This window comes from Schistocerca nitens, chromosome 4, assembly GCF_023898315.1.
Source record: "Schistocerca nitens isolate TAMUIC-IGC-003100 chromosome 4, iqSchNite1.1, whole genome shotgun sequence".
NCBI classification, from domain to species: Eukaryota; Metazoa; Arthropoda; class Insecta; order Orthoptera; family Acrididae; genus Schistocerca; species Schistocerca nitens.
Window position 1 is genome coordinate 861,993,095 of NC_064617.1, and position 24,383 is coordinate 862,017,477.

General features: G+C 37.7%; 1 protein-coding gene across 4 annotated transcripts in view; it reads left to right on the top strand.

The window, feature by feature from the left end:
* Positions 1-24,383, top strand: part of LOC126253317 (tyrosine-protein phosphatase 10D) — a 340,420-nt gene that overhangs the window by 258,808 nt on the left and 57,229 nt on the right. For all 4 annotated transcript variants that reach the window (XM_049954568.1, XM_049954570.1, XM_049954569.1 and 1 more), the window contains exons 14-18: positions 1,348-1,511; positions 1,601-1,906; positions 4,286-4,564; positions 11,844-11,941; positions 12,104-12,298. In XM_049954568.1, coding sequence (XP_049810525.1) covers positions 1,348-1,511; positions 1,601-1,906; positions 4,286-4,564; positions 11,844-11,941; positions 12,104-12,298 — 1,042 coding nt within the window. The remainder of the gene's footprint in view (positions 1-1,347; positions 1,512-1,600; positions 1,907-4,285; positions 4,565-11,843; positions 11,942-12,103; positions 12,299-24,383) is intronic.

Genomic DNA, 24,383 nt, shown 5'->3' on the forward strand with positions numbered 1-24,383 from the left:
CGAAGTCCAGGCAAATGTCTCTCATAGCAAAATACTGCCCCACACCTCTCCCCCACTGGCCTGCTTCCATGGCGTGGTGTATCTTTTGAGCAGTCATTTGCCTGGATGATTATGTGTCTGGACAGGAATCATTGACTTGGTGTAACAAGAAACATTATTAATCTGGTCAGGTGACACATTTCTGTTGATCCACAGTCAAATTTCATTGACCCCATGCCCGCTGCCATCGTAATTGATGATGATGGTTCAGCATGGGAACACACTGGGGTCATCTGCTGCAGAAATCACATTCGGCAGTGTGTGTGTGCTGAAACACTTATGGCTGCACCAGCATTTACTCTGTTATCAGGTCTGCCACAAATCACTGTCTGTGCTTCTTTTGCTTTATGGAGCTAGCCTTCGACACCCACGTTTTTTGATGAGTAGTAGGCATCTAACACCTTTTCATCTACTTGTGGACTCAGGTCCTACAACTACTTTCCATAAATGCTCATGACAGTAGCACACGAACAGTCGATCAGGTTCACTGTTTCTGAGATGGTTGTTTGCAGACATCAGGGCAAAACAGTCTGCCCTTTGTCAAAGTCGTGTCAATGTATTTCCCCATTTGAGGCCAGTATTGTTGTTAGAATGACACCCTATTCATCTCTGTTCCACTTATATACATTCCTTACGGCTACTCTACCATCAGATGGACTCAGTATCGAGATGGGCTCTGATCATAATGTTTTAGCTCGTCAGTCAATAAGGGAAGGACAACTGAGGATATTTCTGATTCATTGACTACCGTATTTGCACTTACTGCACCTTCTTCGGTTTTCATGTGGTGTCTATTGCTTGCTTGCATTTCATTTTTGATCTATCTTTCCTTCTGTGTCTCAGCTGACCTTGTCATCCTAGTTTACTTTCCTAAAAAACTCCAGGGTAAAACTTGCTGGCTTTCAGGATCAATTCTTTCTCGAGCTAGTGTACATGTAGGGGCACATAGGGTTGTTTTTTTGTGTGTGTGTGTGTGTGTGTGTGTGTGTGTGTGTGTGTGTGTGTGTGTCTGTCCATCCTTTAGCTCAAGAAAGGATTGATTCTGAAAGCTAGCAAGTTTTCTTTCTCTTTCATCTCTGCCTGATGATGACTCACCACTTTTGCTATTCAGTGTGTTGTCTCATTTACTCCTAAATTACTTACAGTTTTTTTTTCTGTCACTGAATGTGAATGATTAACACGAAAACATATTTTCTGATTTTGCATGAAGTGCACAAGTGTACGAAGATGCTTTCCGTACAAAAATGAAAATATAATAACTGTTTGTGTTGAAATGCATCTTGAATATTGTTTGTACATTGTAAACAGGTATCGCACAGAGGATGAAACATCTTGGGTTAAACTGCCACTTTTACAAGTACCTGAAGCTGAAATTGCTGATATGACACCTGGTGAGAAGTACATAATTCAGGTAACAACTGTCAGCTACGGTGTAGAAAGTAATAAACCACAAGAAGTCAACAACACAGTCCGTGAGTATTCAAAATTTGCAAAATATCACATTAAAAGAGGAATTTGAATACATTTGATAACCTGTAGCAACTATTTTCTTTTGCATTAGGACCCAACCCTGTAACAGCCATAGCAGTCCTAGTTGACTCATCTAATGTGACTCTCGAATGGCCTCGACCAGAGGGCCGTATTGAGTATTATGTTATCAAATGGCGTGCGGAAGATGACCCAGACACTGCTGAACAGACACGTAATTTGACAGAACAGAATGTTCATGGCGTGTCGCTTGGTTCCAATCCCCCACTCGTGAGGATGCTCATAGGTGATCTCATGCCAGGCCTGAAGTACTTCTTCCAGATTCATACAGTTTCACATGGAATGAAGAGTGATAATACAACTCTTTCCAAACGAACCAGTAAGTTTTGTGTTTATCAGAAATTTTGATTTTAGTAGCTACTTATTTAATACTATTATTGTTTAAAATTTTTGTAATTAAATTAGTGAGTTTCCTTTGTTCTATGTGTATGCTTGTAAATTGTGCCCGCATTGAAAGGCCGCAACTCTTAGTGATCACAACTACAGTGAAACAACCTTATTTTTATTTATGAATAGCTTATTTTTTCCCTATTTTCTTTTCTAAAACAATTTTCATATACACATTTGTTATGTGTTGCAAGAAAGACTGTTTAATATATCTTACAGAACTGGCTCAAAATAACAGTGGGAGGAGAGGTTTGAATGTGGATAAAAAATATATCTGTCAAAACTGTTCTATCATTTTCCCAGTCATGGAATTTAAAAAATCCGTTATTGCCTTTGTATGGGTATTAAGCAGCTACTAAAACAAAGTTTTGCATACTGACCAAGGACAAAAGATGTATGAGAAGACCAAGGAAAGGGTGTGTGAGTGGATAGATCGATGAACGGACTGGAATTGGCCCTACAAGACCATCCCATGAAGCAGACGGTGATTGTGGTGGTGGTGATGGCAATGGTGATGGTGATGAGGAGGATATCCATTATATTTTTTCTAAGTATGAACTTTTTCTTTTTGGAAATATTTTGGTCATTTTTCTTTCAGTTTTATGTATTTTATTGGTAAAACGTCACTCACCCATTTTATTGAGTCTGTACATATTTCGGAGCAAATGCTCCATCTTCAGGGGCCAAAATTTCATTTGAAGCTGTCTGTTGTCACATGATGAAGCAGCCTTATCTGAAGTTGGTTGGATTGAGAAATAATTGAAAATTATACATAAAACTTCTTTAAAGGACCAATAAAAAGTCGAAGGACAAGATATTTGATTATGAAGTTAATATGCACTACACACAGATGAAGACCAATAACATATGACAAATAATGCAATTGTTTGCCATATTTTGTAAAAGATGCAACAAAAGTAAATGTGTAGGAGAAAAAGCAAAGTATTCAGAAAAAGAGAAAAAATACAAAGTACAAAACAAGGGAAGGTAGAGGTAATTAATCATAGATTTGTCACAGGTAACCAGACCTTTATGTCAGTTGTTCTACATAATAAAAAGAACTGGATATTGTGTTCGGGTAGTCACATATTTCTCAAACTTTTTTACAGTAAATAGTTCAACATGCTTTACATTTTTGCAGTTTTCTAGAACATAATCACTATAGAATTTATTTCCACTGAAGTCTTGGGCTACTCTGTCCCTCTTGTTCCTTACATCTTTCACATAAATTCTGTCTCTTCTCCCTTTCTTTATCCATTACATTGTTATATATATTTTATTATTTGCTTGCATTTCTTATATTTATCCTGCAATCTACACCATCTACTTCTTTTGCTCCTTCTCTTTCTCAAATTGATTGTAGATGTACGTTCATGACATCCATTCATCATTTTTCACGTCTTTAGATTTCCGTTTCTCATTCTCAACTTTCACTTCAGTAAATTACTTCCATACTACTTTGAGCTCTCAGCTTTGCGTGCTCAAATAGCTGGCTTCTCTCTCCACCCAATTTCTTTCCACACAGTTTTTATTACTTATACTATCTGTATGTTTTTTCCGAAACCACTGTATTACTTCATTTATATGCCCAGTTTTATGATTTGATTCTGGAGTTACTTTCAATAAAAACTATATGTATAGTGTGTTAACTTCATTTGCAGGTCAGCTTCTTAGTCCGAAATCGGTAAAAGTTAGCAGATGTCGTAAGGCTTTGGCCATTAGTCACTTGTTTTTGGCTGCAGCCTATGTTAGCTAACTGCCAGTACTGTATGAGGCAGTCATTGTAGACAACTGTGCTGTACTTCATTTTATTTCATATATTTTCTTTCATGGTGCACTTAGGACCTTTATTGGACATGTCTATACATTAAGACAATTTCAGTTAGGTTTCAAATGATATTTAAGTGACCTTTACCTTCATGCACGACTTCTGCTTTTGGAGGAGCGTAAACTAGACATTAAGGTAACCATACTGCAGGTGGCAATGTCCCCCCCACCCCCCCACCCAAAAATCTCTGGCTTTGGCCAATGTACAGTTGTAAGTACACTCAGTGGTGAGTACTGTAAAAAGAAATGAACAGCAGGAAGAAACAACCATTTTATAATGTTAGGAGAGTGATGCTGTGGAGGGTGAAAAGTACAAAAGCAATTAAAATCCACAGGACATGCAATGTGAAATTCAAGATTTCAGCTAGGGAATATCTTCTACTGTTAGGTTCATTTAGTAAATTTGAATCAATCATGCAGAAGTTGTAACAACTCTTGCTTCTGTCTTTTGTTGCAGAATTTAATAACAATATTGTTTTTACAGTGCCCTTAATACAATCAGAAGTTGTGCCAGTACTGGAGGCCACAGCAACAGATTCGATGACACTTCGCTACACTCCTACACCTCAGTCTGTTTCACATTTTGATCACTACCGTTTTGAGCTTTCGGATCCAAGCATTCCACCTATTGAAAAGGCAGCCAATGACACGGAAACAAAGGTCACCTTCACAGGCCTTGTACCAGGAAAGCTGTACAACATTACTGTTTGGACTGTGTCAGATGGTATCTTCAGTCAACCACAACTTCGACAGGACCGCCTATGTAAGTTTCATGAATTTCTTAGATTGAAACTAATGATATATTTAAACTTTGTTTCTTATAATGTCTAATAAACACTAAACATAACTACTCAGTGTTTAATTCAGAGGTTAAGCATTTCATAAGCACATAAAAAATTTTGAACTTCTTACTAAAATTGCAGAGAATGTCCTTCCTCAGAACTAAGAAACGAATCCATACATACACAGATAACTACATTATCCTGGTGCTGCAGTTTGACTGTGGTTGTTGGTTGTGTTAGGTGGGCTGGATGAGAAAAGGAGGGAAGAGGGGAGGCCAAGGGTGGAGTTGTGAGTAGGGATAATAGTGCAAGGGAGCTGAATAGGGAGGTGACGCCAATGGTGACTTTAGTAAAGATACCTCACAAAGTATTATTGATAAGCATCAGACAACTATCATTAGAATTTTTCATGAAGAAAAAAAATTTCACAATGAAGTATGTATTCAGTTTTTTTCTGTTTAGTTGACTTTCTGCATCCATTTATTCAGTTTGATAATAGGTATAAGCCTTGCTCTGTCAACAAACAAAGAACAGGGACAAAGGACAAACTGGGAGCAAACTTCAGCTTGATTCATAGGTATACTTACAAGGTGAACGGCCAGACAGGGATGGAAGCTCTGTCTTTCTGTTTACCATAAGAGTTATCTTATTATTAATTGATCAGTAGGGGAAACATCTTCTGGAGCAAAAAATTGGCCAGAGTAGATCCTTGAAATAGAAAGGTAGGCATTAACACTTTCATTCTGTGTCCAAGGAAATATGACTGTAGCAAGGGGGATTGAATATATCTGAAAATAATGGAATGTTGTAATGCGATACAAGTGACAGAAACCTACATACGAAGTAAGTGTTGTTGGTAATGAATGTAAAATGTAGCTTTTATGTCATAATGATTTAATTAGTACCTCCCATGGTGATAAAACTAAGAAGTTCATCTACTCATAATAGGATGTTATGTTGGGTAAGAAATTGCTATTTAAAAGTGAGTGCTTAGAGTGGATAGATAAGAGGAACTAAATATTTTGTTTAGACAAATTTTAGGGTCAAAATATGTGTTTGAAAAATTCTTGACTACAGCATGGTGAATGAAAGCAGATCTGTATGGCTTTGCTGGTGATTCATCTGTTACTTTGATTCATCTGTTACTTTTAGTGTGTCTCGCTTCTGCAGTATGTTTAGTAAATAGGCAATGTAGTTTCCATTAAACATGACACATGTTATAAGTAAAATTTGGAAGGAAAAGTGACTTCCAGACGAATGGACGACGGCACTGTACACGAAAAGGGAGATGTAGTGGAGTCTAGGAAATACAGTGGAATATCATTAATACCAATGACCTATAATATATTCTCAAAAGCTTGCAGAACAGAGTGAAAAGTGACTAAATCCATACCGTATTTACTTGAATCTAAGCCGCACCTGAAAACTGAGACTCTAAATCAAGGAAAAATAAATTCCCGAATCTAAGCCGCACCTGAAATTTGAGACTCGAATTTCAAGGTGAGAGAAAATTTTAGGCCGCACCTCCAAATCGAAACAAAGTTGGTCCATTATAATACGAGACATAATTTAGGTCGAATGAGTGATGATACAGCTACAGTAGTTTGGTTTGAGTCGTAAGCTTAGCAGTTAAGCTTTACCAGGTAGCCATTGCTATGCGTCAGGTGCTCCGTCCGTATTTATATGGGTACCCTTCCTTTTTCAAGTGCTTCATCTGGTTTGAATTGATTGCTTATTTTTCTTTGATCTGATAAGTGCCGTTCTCTTTGTTATAGGTGTTTACGTGACTCTAAGCTGAAAATGCATTACTGTATTGTGCCATGCATTGTTTGTCGCTTTCTGATAAAGAGTGTTTATGCCGGCCTGTCACCGCTCGCCGCATGGCTTGCTTTTGTGCACGGTACCGCCACTTACAATTAAAAAATAAATAAATAAATAAATAAAATAAGAAAGAGGAATCGTCTCAATAGCGAAACAATGGCAAGAGACTGCTATTTGTTGTTACTTACACTGCTGCTTTCTTTGATAATGATCAACAAGAACCAAATAATAGACTGCGTATGATAGAAGATGTTCTGAACGAGAGTTTAGCGAAAATTTTTCTCCGTTTGAAAATCTTTGCATACGCCTCTTTTAGTACGTTACATTCTGCACAGAAATTAGTCATCTTAGATTTAAAAATCTAGTCAATTGCCGTGCTTCATTTCTGACTGTATCACTATTAGGCATAAGAATAATACGAATATAAACATGACATGATATGTGTATTCTTCCCCGTTTGCTGTTGTCACACTCTAGTTTCGTAGTTTATTAGGCTGACAGGATTTAAATGAGATAGCTGCAAACACGAAAGAATACATGACAAAATGTTTTTATTCGTATTATTCTTATGGTGAAAAGAATACTGCATGTGATTCACAATTCATAAAAGTTCCTATTAGCAACCATCTCTTCTCACAGGTAGGAAAAAATTCAGAACATAGAGTTTCCCATATTGACAAACATCCCAAACAGTCTTGCCAGTCGGATTTTCGTAGTACATTGAAATGCTGCTACATTCGAAGATGAACAGTACGGAATTTGTATTCTGGAATCATTCTGTATTTCCTTCGATGGATAATGTATGAAAATGCAGTGGTCGAAACTCGGGGCGGAGATAAAGCTCGTCTTCCACCTTTTTTTTTTTTTTTAATTTATTTACTGACGCAGAGGTTTTGGCGCCAGTATTTATCTTTGTGCCTGCAAAGCATGCCTGTATAGCGCTACATATATTCAACGGCAGAAGTTAGTTCTGGTGGCACCAACCAACATTTTTCAGAACTTCCGCTTACTTTGCACTCAATTCTAAGCCGCAGGCGGTTTTTTGGATTACAAAAACCAGAAAAAAAAGTGCGGTTTAGATTTGAGTAAATACGGTAATTTTGCAAGTACCAAGGAGGCTTGAGTAGAGAAGATCATTTGCAATACAGATCTTGAACCTGAAACTGGTAGTTGCATATCAGAAACAGTGGAGCAAGAATTTTGTGCTCACATTTGCAGACTTCAAGATAGATTATGATTCAATGGAGAGACAGATATTGTTACATATTTTGAAGGATATGAGTTTGCATATAAAATCCAATGATCTGATTAAACAAACCCTAAGTAATATGACAGCCCAGGTCAAGCTCAGAGGAAAGGTTTCAGAGTCCTTCAAGATCAAAAACAAAGTCACACAGCGATATACTCTCTCCATTTTATACTTTAACTGTGTACCTGATTAGGTGATTAAGGAATGGTGACAAGAAATAAAAGGAGTGTTAGGAATATGACTGAGGTGCAAGAAAATACGAATACAGGAAGATTGTCTGACATTTGCAGACAATATTGCGATTTTGTTGAAATCATTATATGAGCAGCTAATAAAATCTTGCAACTACGGAGACAAGCAAATAAAGCAGGTCAACATATCTCAATGGAGAGGACCTACGAGGGTGGTTTGAAAAGTTATTGGAATCACCATGAGGGGTCATTGGACTGTTGCCTGCAAACACATGCCACGTCAGTGCTCTTGGAAGAGAGCTGTGGCAGTGACATGGCTCTGTTGTTGTTCCCATGTAGCGATTTGCGAAGATGGAAAAAAATCAAGGTTCGAACAGTGATTAAGTACTTTGTAAAGAAACGCGTAAAAGCAAATGACATTCATGCCGATTTCCAGAATACCCTGGGGGGACTCTGCTCCTTCATATTCAACTGTTGCCAAGAGGACAAATGAATGTAAATTTGGTTGGGAGAGCTTAGACGATGATCCACGCAATGGTCGGCCAACTTGTGTTACTACCCCAGAAATAATTGCAAAAGTGCACAAAATGGTCATGGAGGATCACTGATTCAAAGTGCGTGAAATTGCTCATGCTTGCCATATGTCACCTGAAAGGGTATATCACATTTTAACTGAAGAATTAGAAATGAAAAAATTATTTGCCTGCCAGCACACATGTGCCGTCACGATGGCAAAATTACACGAACTAAGGTATGAATTGTTGCCACACCCACCTTATTCACACGATATGGCTCCGCCAGCCTTCTGTCTCTTCCCAAAACTGAAAATTTTTCTTGGTGGACAATGATTCACTTCAAATGAAGAATTGATAGCCGAAGTTGACAACTATTTTGCAGACCTGTAGGAAACTCATTTTCGAGATGGGATCAAGGCACTGGAACATCGTTGGGCCAAGTACATTAATCTACAAGAAAACTACATTGAAAAATAATAAAAGTTTCAGTGATGTAAGTACTTTTCTTCTATTTCATGCTGATAACTTTTCAAACCACCCTCGTAGTATATGACAGACATCAAGGCAGCTCCTAAATGGATGACAACAAAAGGAGGAAAAATTCAGAAGGTGGAAAGATTTAAATATCTAGGGGAGTGATTTTACACTGGAATGACAAAAATAAGTGATGGTAATACAAATAAACAAATTGAATTTAGCAAACAAATTAATGTTAAACATTTACAATAAGAAGAATCTTTTGATCAATGCAAAACTGGGACATTACCAGACAGTGATTCACCCTTTAAGTCTTCAAAAAATCAGTAGAAAGTCTGAACTAGTAAGTTCAGGAGTACTTAAGAGGCAAGAACTTGTGGAACAGAGGATATTTGGGTCCATATTGGGGCATCAAAAGCAGGAGGTGTTGAATATAGAAGATGAACAAAGCAAGAACTCTCGGCTGAGATAGAGAGAATCTCTGACATCGTCAGAAAAAGGAGGACATGTTCTTCGAATGCATCTCAAGAAAGGATCAAGGGAGGTTGACACGTCAGATAACACAGTTTGTTGTGAACAAGAGAACCAAAGTACACTGGATCCAAGAGGTACACAGATACCCGAAAGGAAAAGGAATACAGGAAACGTAAATTTACAGCAGGGTGACTTTCCAATAAAAAAGTTCTGGCGGTCACAGGTTTCCAGGACCCAGGATAGAATTAGGCCCAGGGAAAAAGCTTCATGGACAGAATAGTGAAGAATGTTGCAAAGTATGAGAATTTAGTAATGTTTAGTGAAGATAAAGGCCAGAAGAAAAGAAGCTGACCCAAATCAGTGTGGTCCTCATATGATTAAAATGAAGAAAAAGAAGAAGAAAATTTGACTTAAGTAACTGCCCACCATGACAAAGATATTGAGTATGTCCTCAAGCAGTAGCTGTTATTGTGTAGTTGAAGATAAAAAAAGATTACTTCAGTTTGGAGATTGTGACATGAATCAGAGAAAGTGTAATAGTATTGTTCACTATTGAGGAGAATGCTGTATTACTGTAACATACTGACTGTCTAATACTTTGCTGTGATCATTGTAGGAAGTGTTAGATATTTGAGTCTTGTGATAATTGGTAAGTTGGTGAGCTCTTCAGAAGGGATGATAGGAGTAGACAATTAACAGCTGATGCTGGGATCTTGCCCAAATGTTACTTAGAAAAGCCATAGCAGTTACAAGTAGTATTGTTATGTTTGTTGTTGTGTGAAAGTAAAAATAACTGCCAACACATTTAGAGCAGATTTCTGCATTTGAAACCTAAACAGGGAATGAAGATAAGGAACTAAAGTTTATTTTGGAATCACTTTGGTGTTTGATACAGTGGCAGCTTTGTCTTTGTAATACACGCACGCACATGATCTCCCACATAATGCCACATCTCATTGCTGTATAATATAATTCTGATATTATAACTTTAATAGTGGAGCATGCCATGATCCACAAATCAAATTCGTGTATTCTATGAAACAATTCAAAATGTAGTTGTATCTCACCTAGTACCTAGCTTTGCATTTGTAGTCAGGAGAGCTTACGAACTTGGGTGGGTCAAGCATGGTGGGAACAATGATGGGGAAACATTGCAGTAGCAAGCCCTATATCTTGATCACAATAACCAAGTGATTTGTTTGGCATGTAAGGGGAGGGGGATGTTGTTGATTTGTCGTTGTGGTCAAGCACAATATTTCTCCGGTAGAAGCAGCTGTGCAGCTCTGTACTGAATATGTTAACACACTCCTCATTAATGAGCAGAATTGAGTTCACTTTGCAGAATCATAATAGTCACTTCACTTTCCTAAGTGATTTCACACTTGGTACTACACATTATGTAAAAGAAAAATATTGCAGTGAGAAACAAAGCATGTCAGAACAAACCACAATACAGTCAGTAATTTTCATCCATAGCTACTTGGCAAATGACAGCTTGCAGCTGTGCACGGGACAGGAGGTGTGATCAAACTGATGCTCTGAATGCCTGACACAGCCATATCATTTAAATATTTGGGCATAACATTGCAAGGTGATAGGAAATGGAACGAGCATGTGAAGATTATGGTAGGGAAGGCGAATGGTTGACATCGGTTTATTGTGAGAATTCTTGGAAGGTGTGGTTTATCTGTAAACAAGGCCTCATATAGAACTCTAGAGCAACCTGTTCTTGAGTACTGCTCAAGTGTTTAGAATCAGCATCAGGTTGGATGAAAAGAAGAAATCGAAACAGTTAAGAGGCAGGCTGCTGGATTTGTTACCGGTAGGTTTGAACAACACAAAAGTATTATGGAGTTTCTTTGAGAACTCGAATGGGAATAACTGGATGGAAGGCGATGTTCTTTTTGAGGAACACTATTGAGAAAATTAGAGAACCAGCATTTGAAACTGACTGCGGAATGATCCTAGTGTCATAGACAGTCATTTTTCCATTGCTCTGTCTGCAAGTGGAACAGGAAAGGAAATGACTGGTAGTAGTACAGGGTGCCCTCTGCCATGCACCGTATTGTGGCTGTGAAGTAGGTATGTAGATTTAGATGTAGACTGGTTGTTGCTATGAAAGTAGCTGTTGATCACTTTCTTATTCTGATCCAAGTGTAGTTGTGCACCTCATCTGTGCTGTAGGTGTGCAGTGAGTGTGATATCTTTAAGAAGCATATGATGTTTTAATAATGTGTGCACCTTCATCTTCAGTTTAAATTTATATTCAAGAACTGTTTTAGTGTATGTAGTATCTGGGAGTGCATTGAAAGTTCTGGAACTGAAGGAACTGCGGTTCTCCAATTTGGATTTTAAAATAAAAGTATTTTTGTATTTAATTTCATATACTTGTTCAGTTTTGAATATGAATGTGAACCCCTGTCATATTAGTTGTGGAACACCACTGGTTTGATGGTGTGTTATTCTGCTATAAAAATGTGACAGCCATTCTTGCGTCATTAACCATAGTCTGATGATTGCATGCACATTTCAGATCCAGAACCTGTTTCCTCAATAAATGCCACAAAAATTACTGACACGCAGATTACTCTGACTTGGATTCCTCCACGTGGTGAACTGAGTGATTTTGAGGTAATCTATATGTATTAGTCTAAACATGGGAACTTTGTGCACTTGGGTTTACAATGTGTATCAGAATTGTTTGCGTGTCTTGTTGTTAGTGTTATACTTCCTAACACAATTTTTGTGACAACATGTTCATTACTCACTTTCATTTTGCTTTGTCTTGTGCAGGTTACCTACCAGAATGCTGATGGCTTGCTTATTCATAACTTAACAAAACTGAACAGTATTACTATCTCAAACCTTAAACCCCACTGGAACTATACATTCACAGTGGTCGTCCGGTCAGGAACAGAGTCGTCATTTTTAAAACCATCTGTCCCCGCTTCGGGAATCTTCACAACTGAAGAGTCTGTACCTGGAATGGTATGCATTTTATAATTAAAAAAATCACATTTTTATTACATTGATAATCTTATTTGTAGGAAAAAAATTGCATTGAAATTTCACAGGCAGAAATTTGTGTCCAAGTCGCAACTTCCATTAAAACTGCAGTTATTTATATATATTCCATACTGTTCTATAATTTTTTTTTTGAAATGATGGTTGCTCAAAAATCTCCAGTCGCCTAGGTGTATAATGAAATGCTGTACATGATTTGATTGTCACATTCACCTTTGTTCTTGAGTTAGCTTTGCAGTTGATCAGTTACTCAAGGTGCATTTTGTGAAATACTGAAATATTTTTCAATGTTAACCACATTTAAAGGCAGAAAAAATTAATTTATTATCAGTTACAGATCCATCTCATTCACCACTGTCCTTACTAAACTTATTGAGAAAAATACATAAATATCAATACGAAGTTACTTTACAAAGAATAATATGGTGATAGCCTCTCATTTTGCTTTCCCTTACAACATTTCTGTAGCATAAGTCATATTTTATCTCAATGGAATGGAAATGAAGTCCCATGCTTCTTGACAGAGCGTAGGGGAACGATGCGGGAGACACGCACAGCTGTACTAGGCAAGTTCCTAATGGATGTAGTTTGCCGTTGTCTTCCTCCAACCATGATGGGGATGAATGATGATGATGATGATGATGATGAAGATGACACAACAACACCAAGTCATCTCGGGACAGGTGAAAATCCCTGACCCCACCGGGAATCGAACACAGAACCCCGTGCATGGGAAGCGAGAACACTACTGCAAGACCATGAGCTGTGGACTTTTATCTCACTACTGAACATAAACTACCCTTTTTGTATATTCTGTGACCTTCCCAAGGTTTTTGATTGCATGAATTATAACATTTTACTAGATGAACTAAAGTACTGTCACGTGGTTAGTGCCTAAAGATTGGAGATTGCTGTGGATTGTCTTAAAGGTTTTGTTCCAGCAAAAGCTGGAGTGGCAGTTAATTTTCTTCTCAATTCCTTATCTTTAATGGAAGGTTAACTTTCTGTGACAAAAGGGTGTGCAGAGAGAGAAGTACTCCTTCAGTCAGTCCATTATTACAGAAAACAAGGAAATGTTACCACTGTTTGAATCATTAGTTGATTTTTTGACTTCTTAAGAGTTTCTTTCTCTTACTGTGGAGATGGAAAACAGTACTGTCAAAATGTCATGTAAGGCTAGTAATTCTGTGGGATTTTGCTCCAGCTGTTATAGGACTGTGGCATCTATGTAAAGTTTTGGAGTGCAAGTACCATTTTTCAGTTGCCGTGCTGCATGGCCCCAGTTCCCGTCTTTCACCTCTGAACAGTCTGCAGCACATTTTGTTGTACACATTCGATTTCACCATCATCCAAAACATTACATCACTTTCTGTTGTATTACTTGCATTGTCATAGTCTTCATCATTGCATGATTCACAAAAATCACTTTCTTCCAGAAATGCCTAATTCTCATAGCTTACTCTTTGTACTGGTTAGGTGTGCTGTCATACACTGAGATCATGGAATGCAGGCTAAATGTGGGTAAACTTGGACTGTGTGCTCTATTTCACAAATGTACAACTAGTGCCATTCACCATTGTGGCTGCAGAATTTTAACAGAAAGCAGCAAGCTATAGAAGAAAAGCATGATGTGCCTTTTATACTATCGTGGCTGTGTACACATCATTATAATACAGTAAATGGAACAGCCATGATGACTGGAACTATCACTGTAAGCAGATGAGTTAATTATAAGTTGTCAGTTTCAGAAATAGATATTAGAGGCTGTAGATAAATAAAACCTAATGTGTAAAACTTGTTTATTTCCAGATGCGTAATTAATGACCACAATGTTTTGGCACAGCGGTATGGGTTAGTAAAGGGGCATCATGTTCTCTTGCACTTTCATTCCTCTGCAGGTGAATACTATACAGAAAAGTTGGTTCATGGCTCAATCCAATTTGGTCCTAATTTTTTTTTTTTTTACCTCAGACAATGTGCTGTGGTTCATATTCAAAGCCAAATGGTAGGTTTTGTGTAATCTGGTACATGAATTGGTTCTAGATTAGAGGAAGGCGACATGTGAAAAGAATGGCTGATAAAGTTAATCATACCCATTACCAAGAAAAGCCTTTAGATTGAAAACAATTTTTCTGGCTACTACCGAGGTTGCTTTCTATCACAGAGTATAAGCCATTTTGTTATAATTTTGAGATGAAATGCCGAAATTTAACTCGGAAGTATCTGATCCAAGGTTAAACTTCAAAGAAATGTGTGCTAGCAGATTTAACTTAATATGTTGTTGCAAATTTGACAATATGAGCATGTTGAAATCTGAAGACGCGTCTCCATTGGTGTTCTTCACATGGCATTAAGTTGATGTGCCCTTGAAGAGGAGCAGTTTTGAATAATTATTTGTATGGATTTCAGAATGGGTTTGAGTGTAAATAAGTCCTCTGAGAAACTTTCTGTGGTCACAAAGCAGTTACTCTAACATTAGTCTTTATTGCAGCTATTTTTGTGATTTGTAGATACTACACTGAGTAATTTGGAATTTGGTGTTGTGTGAACAGTTTTTTGAGACATTTAGTTCTGTAATGTCAAAAGTGACATTTAGCAATGAAACTGGTTGCAAAACTTTACTGTAACAGTTTCACCAAGAGACTAGATGGCCATTATGTGTCACGATGTGCTGTGATGTTGATTTTTCATTAAAAGTGAAGAGGGAATGCAGTGTGGACAGAAGAATACCAAATGATCCAACATCACAATCTCACTGGAAGAAGAGAGGAGAGAAATTACAGATCAATGTGTTAGACTTTCTCTCCCAAGGTTTTTAAGATGAACCTAGACTTCAAAGCCCAAGGCTTGTTCAGATGAGATGCTTTACATAACATATATTTGCCAGCGTGTGTAGCACAGAAAGCACAATTTTTAGGAACCCAGAATCCAGACACTTTGCTGTCTACTTGACAGTTTCAGTTCTGATCTGGCTATATGTGGTTTGTCCATTTTTTTCTCAAAAGTGTAAAATAGCATCTGTATTCTTTACTTTCAGAAACAACTTTTCCAGAAAGATGTATTATGGCGTCTTAACTGTGCAGTTTGAGAGAGTGCATGTGTACAAACAATTTGAGGGATACTACTTTGTGAAGGTGTAAAGACATGTTTCGGAAGGATAGGTGTTGCTATTGCTTCCAAAACTTTGTCATTTTGGTGTCACAATTTCAGCATGTTTATGGGGAAAATACAGTCATGTCACAACTTTTGGCAACACTTTTGCCCCATTAATGCCTGTGTTGCATTACAGCAGCAACATATTATCGTACCAGTGAGATGTACTGTACACAACACTGGAAATTAATACCCATTAAATATTATACATGGAAGTAAAGGATATCAACAGTGACCATGAAATATGTAATAATTTGAGCAGCACTAAATGCAGTCTGAATGGAGTGTTCGTTTCATTGTGTGAGCAGTTCATAGGCAGAGTCCGTGGTCATTACTGATTGAACCAGAGTTCAGTTACACCATCTGGCCAATACTTTTTTATGTCCCTATTGTGATAGGTGCCAATGATCTTTCTGTGTTAATTTCTCTTGTATTGATGAGTACAATGCTGATGCATATTATTTGTAGTTTTTAAATGAGCTATTGCAAGAACGAGCTGAAAAAACTGCATCAAAGAGATACCCCAAATTTTAAACAAAATTCATTAAAGCTATTTTAAGGGCTTCATTTCATTGGAGTAATAGAATATAATAATGTTGAGGAGCGAGTGAATTTAGATCAATATAGCAAAATTATATCTTTTATGAAGCTTGCATTTCAAGTAGTCTCAACAACTACTCGGATAGTTATTCAGTTCTTTGGAATGATTGAAACTGGTAATGATACACTTTTTATCAAATTACATGCTCAACTCTTTTATTCAGAAACCAAAATTCGTTATCACTCTCATTTTAGAAAACAGCCAGGTCCAATTTAAGTTACAAAAGAGAGTATGCATATAAAGAAGTGGCAGATAGATTGGGAAAGCAGATGCAGCAGAAAAAATCATTAAGATGAAACTGAGTAAGAGAGAACAAATGTTTAAATAGGAGCTCAGATTTTGATCTCAAAGTAAATTTAGAAATATGGAGGGAAAAATAAGTTCACCTATTCATTGTAATGGGTCTGAATAAGATGTTTAAGTTCTGTCAGACAATATCTAATAAAATGCTATTTGATGTGTGTAATGATCTGTAAAGGATAAGCAGATACGATTTTCACGATCTTCCAATTGACGGGACAAGTGTAGAATATGGTTTTCCAAAGTAAAGTATAATTAGTTTTTTCCATAATTTAAAGGAAAATGGACCTTGATAATGTCAGTGATCTGTGGGTATGAAACTACACACACCAGGTGATGGACTGCCCTACTTTTTGCCTTACTGCAGTTAGAATTTAATTTGAGAAAAATGACTATATATGTTCTGATTAGCATTTTTTGAATTTACTCAAAAGATACTATAATTACTGAAAATGATTCTGAGTGTAGAGGAAAGGTGCCTATTATGGGAGAATTTGCTACTATGAGAAAGCTAAATTCTGACAAAAGTAAGTGCTCAGCTCTGTTACGAAGTATCAGAATTTTGTTCTAACAGCACCTGAGACTTAGAGCAGTGACAATAAGACCATTAGAGAGCTGGATATTGTCGATAATCCTTGGTTTTAAATGTGTTGAATTTCAAGTTTATAGAGTGTATGTGCTTGGAGGGCTTTAATATCTGAAGTTGAGTAGCGGTTACAGCAGTATTCATAAGATTATATTCTTCATAAAGTTCTCATTCATTTGATATAATGAAGTGTCCTCCAAATGGAGCAGCGTAACTGTGAGGCTAGTTTTGAAGTGCGAGAGGGCTTATTCCTAATGTGCGATAACACAGGTATCCTAATACAGAACAATATTGCATATTAGGACACAGTATCTCATATTAGGAGTAACTTCAGCTTGCCATCCTAGTCACTGGATTTTGACTCAGTTTTATTAAGTGGTTTGACAATTTTGTGAACTTCATGAAGACATTTGGTGGTGGTCCTGTTGTTATAATACGTGACATGCATTGCGTCACATTTCTGTGATAGACAAAGCAAGAGGAAACAGTGTCCAGATCATCTGTTTATTGCCCCATTCTGTGCATAAAATACTGTATCTTTTGTGGAATTTATGGCACTGTCTAAAATGTATTGTCCCCAAAAAATAGAAACCTGGTGGGCACATAACACAGGTAAAATAGCAACCTCATTATTGATTACATCGTTATTTGCAGCAGCCTACATGAGAGCAATAACAATGTAAAATGCTTTAAAAAGCCTCTGGAAAATTGGCTCTTCCCCTGTAACAGGCAACGGCTTCACAATACACCAGGATTTTGACATACACGATGCAAATAACAGAGTAAATATGAGTCCAGTTGGTACCTGGCTAGCTCCCAAAATCAGCAAGCCACACCATGAGCCACCTGATCTAGAAACATCAGAATTTTCTGAATGTCTTAATTACTTAACATCATCTCCATACAGGGAATGTTTCAAACAATTTAGAGGGATGCAAGCTGTGGTGGAATCAATGGGACATAAGCAAAAGTTTTGTTCTTGAAAAAGAAAACGACAAAAGCACAGTAAACAACCTTCCATTCGTTCCATAAAAACACGGGAGAACTGAAAGATATCAGTAACTTCCTGCCACGATATTTCGGCGCAGAGTCTTCTGGCCATCTTCAGGTGAATGCCACTGTAGTAGTACTGGCGAGTACGCGCTGAGCTCTGCTATTTAAAGCCTTCTGAGGTGACATTGCACATGCGCTGCTCAGCGAGCGCGTTCATAATGGCTCCGTGCGCTGCGCTCGCGCCCTCCACTGTGAAAGCCTGGCATATCGGTGTCAGGTCGATTTCCATCTTTATGCAGATAACTACGCTGACTACGAAGTTTCTCTATAACAGGATTCCAAGCAGAGTTCAGCTGATAACCGCTATCTCGATTGATGAGACTCTCATTGTCAGACAATCATATTTCCACAGATTCATTGATAATCGAGCTCCAAACGTTTGATGTATGGGCCAAAATTTTTGTGTCGTCGTAATTCATGGAATGGTCTGTGGAAATACAATGTTTAGCGATTGCGGACTTGGTGGGTTGGAGAAGGCGAGTATGCCGTTGGTGTTCCACAATGCGTTCCTGCACAGTTCGTGTTGTTTCCCCTATATATGATTTGCCGCATTCACACGGAATTTTGTAAGTACCTGGTTTACGCAGGCCCAGGTCGTCTTTAACGGATCCCACCAGTGATGAAATTTTGGAAGGAGGGCAAAAGATGACTCTCACTTGATACTTTCTCAATATTCTGCCTATCTGTGAAGAAATATTCCCAATAAATGGTAGATAAACAGTCGACCTGAAGGCCTCTTCCTCTTCCTTGTTCCGTCGTTTTTAGGTCTTCATCACTCTGTTCACTTGCCTAGGTGAAAAGCCATTCTTCAAAAATACTTTTTGCAGGTGTTCCAGTTCCGCTTGAAGACTGTCGGCGTCAGAGATAGTATGGGCGCGGTGGACCAAGGTTTTGAGAACGCCCATTGTTTGTGCTGGATGGTGGCAACTAGTAGCTTGTAGATACAGGTCTGTATGAGTGGGCTTTCTGTACACCGAGTGACCAAGTGTGCCGTCACTCTTCCGTCGCACCAAGACGTCTAAAAATGGCAGACAACCATCTCTCTCTATCTCCATGGTAAACTTTATGTTTTCATGTATGGAGTTCATGTGACGTAAAAATTCTTGGAGACGGTCCAGACCATGAGGCCACATTATAAAAGTGTCGTCAACGTACCGCCAAAATACTGTCAGTTTAAAAGTGGCAGAGTCGAGTGCTCTCTCCTCAAAATCCTCCATTAAAAGATTGGCCACCAGGGGAGACAAAGGACTCCCCATGGCGTCACCATCAGATTGTTCGTAAAATTCGTTGTTAAATATAAAATATGTAGAGGAGAGAGTGTGCTCAAACAATGCTGTAATGTCTGCACCAAACATGACGGCACACTTGGTCACTCGGTGTACAGAAAGCCCACTCATACAGACCTGTATCTACAAGCTACTAGTTGCCACCATCCAGCACAAACAATGGGCGTTCTCAAAACCTTGGTCCACCGTGCCCATACTATCTCTGACGCCGACAGTCTTCAAGCGGAACTGGAACACCTGCAAAAAGTATTTTTGAAGAATGGCTTTTCACCTAGGCAAGGGAACAGAGTGATGAAGACCTACAAATGACGGAACAAGGAAGAGGAAGTGGCCTTCAGGCCGACTGTTTATCTACCATTTATTGGGAATATTTCTTCACAGATAGGCAGAATATTGAGAAAGTATCAAGTGAGAGTCATCTTTTGCCCTCCTTCCAAAATTTCATCACTGGTGGGATCCGTTAAAGACGACCTGGGCCTGCGTAAACCAGGTGTTTACAAAATTCCGTGTGAATGCGGGAAATCATATATAGGGGAAACAACACGAACTGTGCAGGAATGCATTGTGGAGCACCAACGGCATACTCGCCTTCTCCAACCCACCAAGTCCGCAATCGCCGAACATTGTATTTCCACAGACCATTCCATGAATTACGATGACACAAAAATTTTGGCCCATACATCAAACTTTTGGAGCTCGATTATCAATGAATCTGTGGAAATATGATTGTCTGACAACGAGAGTCTCATCAATCGAGATAGCGGTTATCAGCTGAACTCTGCTTGGAATCCTGTTATAGAGAAACTTCGTAGTCAACGTAGTTATCTGCATAAAGATGGAAATCGACCTGACACCGATACGCCAGGCTTTCACAGTGGAGGGCGTGAGGCGCAGCGCACGGAGCCGTTATGAACGCGCCCGCTGAGCAGCGCATGTGCAATGTCACCTCAGAAGGCTTTAAATAGCAGAGCTCAGCACGTACTCGCCAGTACTATGACAGTGGCATTCACCTGAAGATGGCCAGAAGACTCTGCACCGAAATATCGTGGCAGGAAGTTACTGATATCCGGCAGTTCTCCAGTGTTTTTATGGAACAATCAGTACGCCGGGAAGGCTTTAAACATCACATCAACCTTCCATTCATTTGTTGATGGCAATGATTCAGATATGCTGTCTGAAGACGAAGACACTCGATGAATGTAAATGTAGGTAAATGGGCATGGAGCATGGAATACCATCCTTGGGCTTCCGAAGAATGTTAATGTTAAAAAGAGCATTTGTATTGTCTGACTGCATTTCTTTTGCACAATAAACACAAAGAGGCTGTATGGAAGAGAATATTATTGTTTTTGGGTTGCTTGTGCTTACATTTGTTATTAAAATTGACTTGTGTGAGCTTTCTTCAAATTTACACGTGTTAAGTGTTAGTTAGCACAAATTCAATAAACAAAATGTAGAGTACAGTAATCTCGTGTAGATTTATATTTAATAGAAATGTTGCAATATCATGTGAGATGAGGAAAGCTCTCCTCATCAGAGATGAGGCTAGTATGAGGTCCAGTCACTAATGGTCACAATTACCTGCCTCATCCGACAAGGCATGGAGGGGATCAGCTTCTGGAAACATATCTGATCGTCCATGGGACTCCCCCATGTATCCAATACTAGTTCTGGGGCCAATGTGGGCCAGTATAAGTTCATGTGACACTTCATTTTGCCCCAAACTTTTCAGTGGGATTTAAGTCTGGCACTCAAGCGGGCCAGTCAATCTGGTCGACATCAGCCTGTTGCAAAAACCATTGCAGAATGATTCGACTCGAATGAACCTGTGAGTGATCCTGCTGGAGCTAGATCTCCTCATTGGGTGAAACAATCATACTGGACAGGTATGAGGATGCTATCTCTCATGGCCTGATATGCTGAGGTGCCCTAGCAATAAATGACTGTTTGTCACATACTCGTCTGTGGCGCAGTGTATTATGTTCGGCGTACCTCGGCTATTATCGTGTTATGCCCTCAACACATCAACAAACAATGCAATGTAAAAAGAAAAAAATGGATGAAAATGACAGAAACTTTAATTTATTCCGTGAAAATACAGATCCTCTTTTGCTGCCATGCTACTCCTTGTAAGTGTTCAGTTGTGCTCTTATTTGTTTGTTCAAGGCAGAAATATGCAGTAATCATATACAATCACAGAAAATCAAAAAGTTCTATAAGTAAAATCATCACAATAAGAAGGGAACAAATACGGTGCTGAAAGTGTGTTAGATGTGGCGCTGCCACCGTTCCCAGTGTGTGTTTCATTCTCACTAGTGTGAGCTGTACACAACCAAAGGTATCCAAGCATATCAAGACATGTGAATAGTTTTGTTTTGTTGACTGTATATCAATAAATTATGAGTGTCTCTATTCACTTAGTTATTTGTTCATAAATATCAACACTTGGTAACTGCAAATATACAATCATTTGGTACTGCATTGGATGAGCTATGCTACAGTTAAGAGTCAAAAAGTAATATTGATGATTGATAAAAACCACCTCACCTTTCTTATTACACATGTATTGTGCTATGACTGGTATCTTACTAAGAACATCTTCAGGTTTGTTCTCTTCCATTGTAAATAACTACAGCATGGTAAACACAGCTCAGTTGTAATTTTACTAACTACATATGATGAAAACTGACGGTTTGGTTGCTTTAACTCTTCTATGTGTTCAATGACAATGCTTGTTTTGTAACTATATTATTCATAACTTTTGATCATTCTGTGAAATCGCAATTACTTTTCCTGGTATATTTCACATAGTTACTTTGCAAGTGTATTTTGTCCTATTCACTTACTGCCATACCTCTGTAATTATGATGCAGTTTTATGCAAACACTGACACCTGTTTCCTTTTTATTGTTCATAATTGCCTTGCTAACCTTTGTTTGTATCTATTTTTCAAGATAATGATTACTAACCAAAATTAATTACCTGATTACAAATAAACACTGTGACCCAAGACTGTAATTACTGGCATTTTTCCAGATGCTCTCAAAATAGCTGAAGTCTCACCATTACTAAAGAAAGGTTCCCCTGATTTAGTATCCAATTATAGACCATTATCCATATTAAGCATCTTTTCAAAAATCCTGGAAAAACTTTTATGACAGGCTTATAAATTTCATAAAAAACTACGCACCAATCAGCATTCAACAACATGGTTTTAGTAAATCTTTATCCACCCAGACAGCAATTTTTGAACTGTTGGACCACATACTGAAATCAATTGACCAACATAATATGGCTGCAGGTATCTTCTTAGATCTCTCTAAAGCCTTTGACGTACTAGATCATAAAATACTGCTTGCTAAATTGGAAAGAAGAGGAATAAGAGGTGTGGCTCACAACTGGCTATGCTCTTACCTACAAAACCACAGACAGAAGGTATCACTTCAATACGATATTAATGTACAGAATAAAATAAATAACACAGTTTTCCTCTCGGAGGAAAGAACAATAAGATATGGTGTTCCCCAGGGTTCTGTTCTAGGGCCATTACTTTTCCTCATTTACATAGATGATCTTGTTGAACGTATGAGCCCACAAAAAACTATCCTGTTTGGTGATGATACAAGCATAGTGTTGACTGGATCTAGCCCTGAATCCCTTCAGACAATATCTGATAACTCTATGGAAAAACTTTCTGAGTGGTTTAACAAAACTGGCCTAATTGTTAATAGTGGGAAAACTGTATGTATCAACTTCCATCTAATTCCCACATCCAGTCAAAAAACTATCCAAGTAAAGTTAAATAATGATAAAATTGAAAATGTAAATGCAACAAAATTTTTGGGTCTATGGGTCCAACAAAATTTAAAATGGGACACACATATAAACAACTTATCAAAGAAACTCTCATCATTGTGCTATGGACTAAGAATACTAAAATCTACTACAAGTAAATCCACACTAATGCAAGCATACCATGCGCAGTTCCACTCATTGCTCCGCTATGGAATCATCTTTTGGGGAAATTCAACTCGCAGCACAAATATATTTAAACTACAAAAAAGAGCACTGAGGATAATCTGTGGCCTCAAAAAGCTGGAATCCTGTAAATGTCAATTTATAAAACTTTATGTTCTAAGCATCCCATCCCTATTCATTCAAGAAACAATCCTATTCACCAGGGAATACCTCTCAAGAACAGGCAAATTAATCCAAAACAATGATGTACACGCTCATTATACCAGAGGGCAATCTAATATCCATCAAATTTTTTCAAGGACATCATCATACCAAAAATATATAACTCATCTGGGTGTCATATTACACAATAAAATTCCAGAACAAATAAAAACTGCTCCAGATCCAATATTTAAAAATAAACTAAAGGCATTCTGACAAAGCACTGTTTCTATTCAGTACAAGAATTCCTGGAAATGAAAAATTATAAAGTTCCTTTGTAAAATACTGTGATTAGAGTAAAACATTCTGTAGGCAAAATAATAACCTAATTTCTACTATACACAACTATGTTTCAGTTTCACTTCCCAAAATTTTTCAACTCACTTTTGAATGTACAAGTACACATTCTATTAGTATTAAAACTTAATTGTCTGTGAAATCTCAATGTTAATTTCATGTTTAATGTAGTTTTTAAATGACATTGTCCTTCTGTTGTGTTTCCAGCGACATTTTCACTATTCTGTAATCTCAGTGATTATTTGTGTAAATTTAAAGTTGCACTACATTGCCTACATGTTTCTTAGTTCCCCATGTAAATTGTTTGTATTCTCTGTATGTGAAGTTACTCTATTCATCAGTGAACAATTTTGTGTACATTTTTTAAATGGCAGTCCATTGCCTATTTTTTTTCTCCAAACTACATATTTGTTAAGAAAAATGACTTGTCCTATATCATGTGTACTTTGTACAATATGTGATCCACAGGATAAATAAATAAATACAAATAGAAATACAAATAATAAAGCAATTATTTTTCAATTGCTGTGATTAATAATGTAGTCATTTTCTACTCTTTAATATCAGCTTTGTACATATAGTTTTGGCATTGTT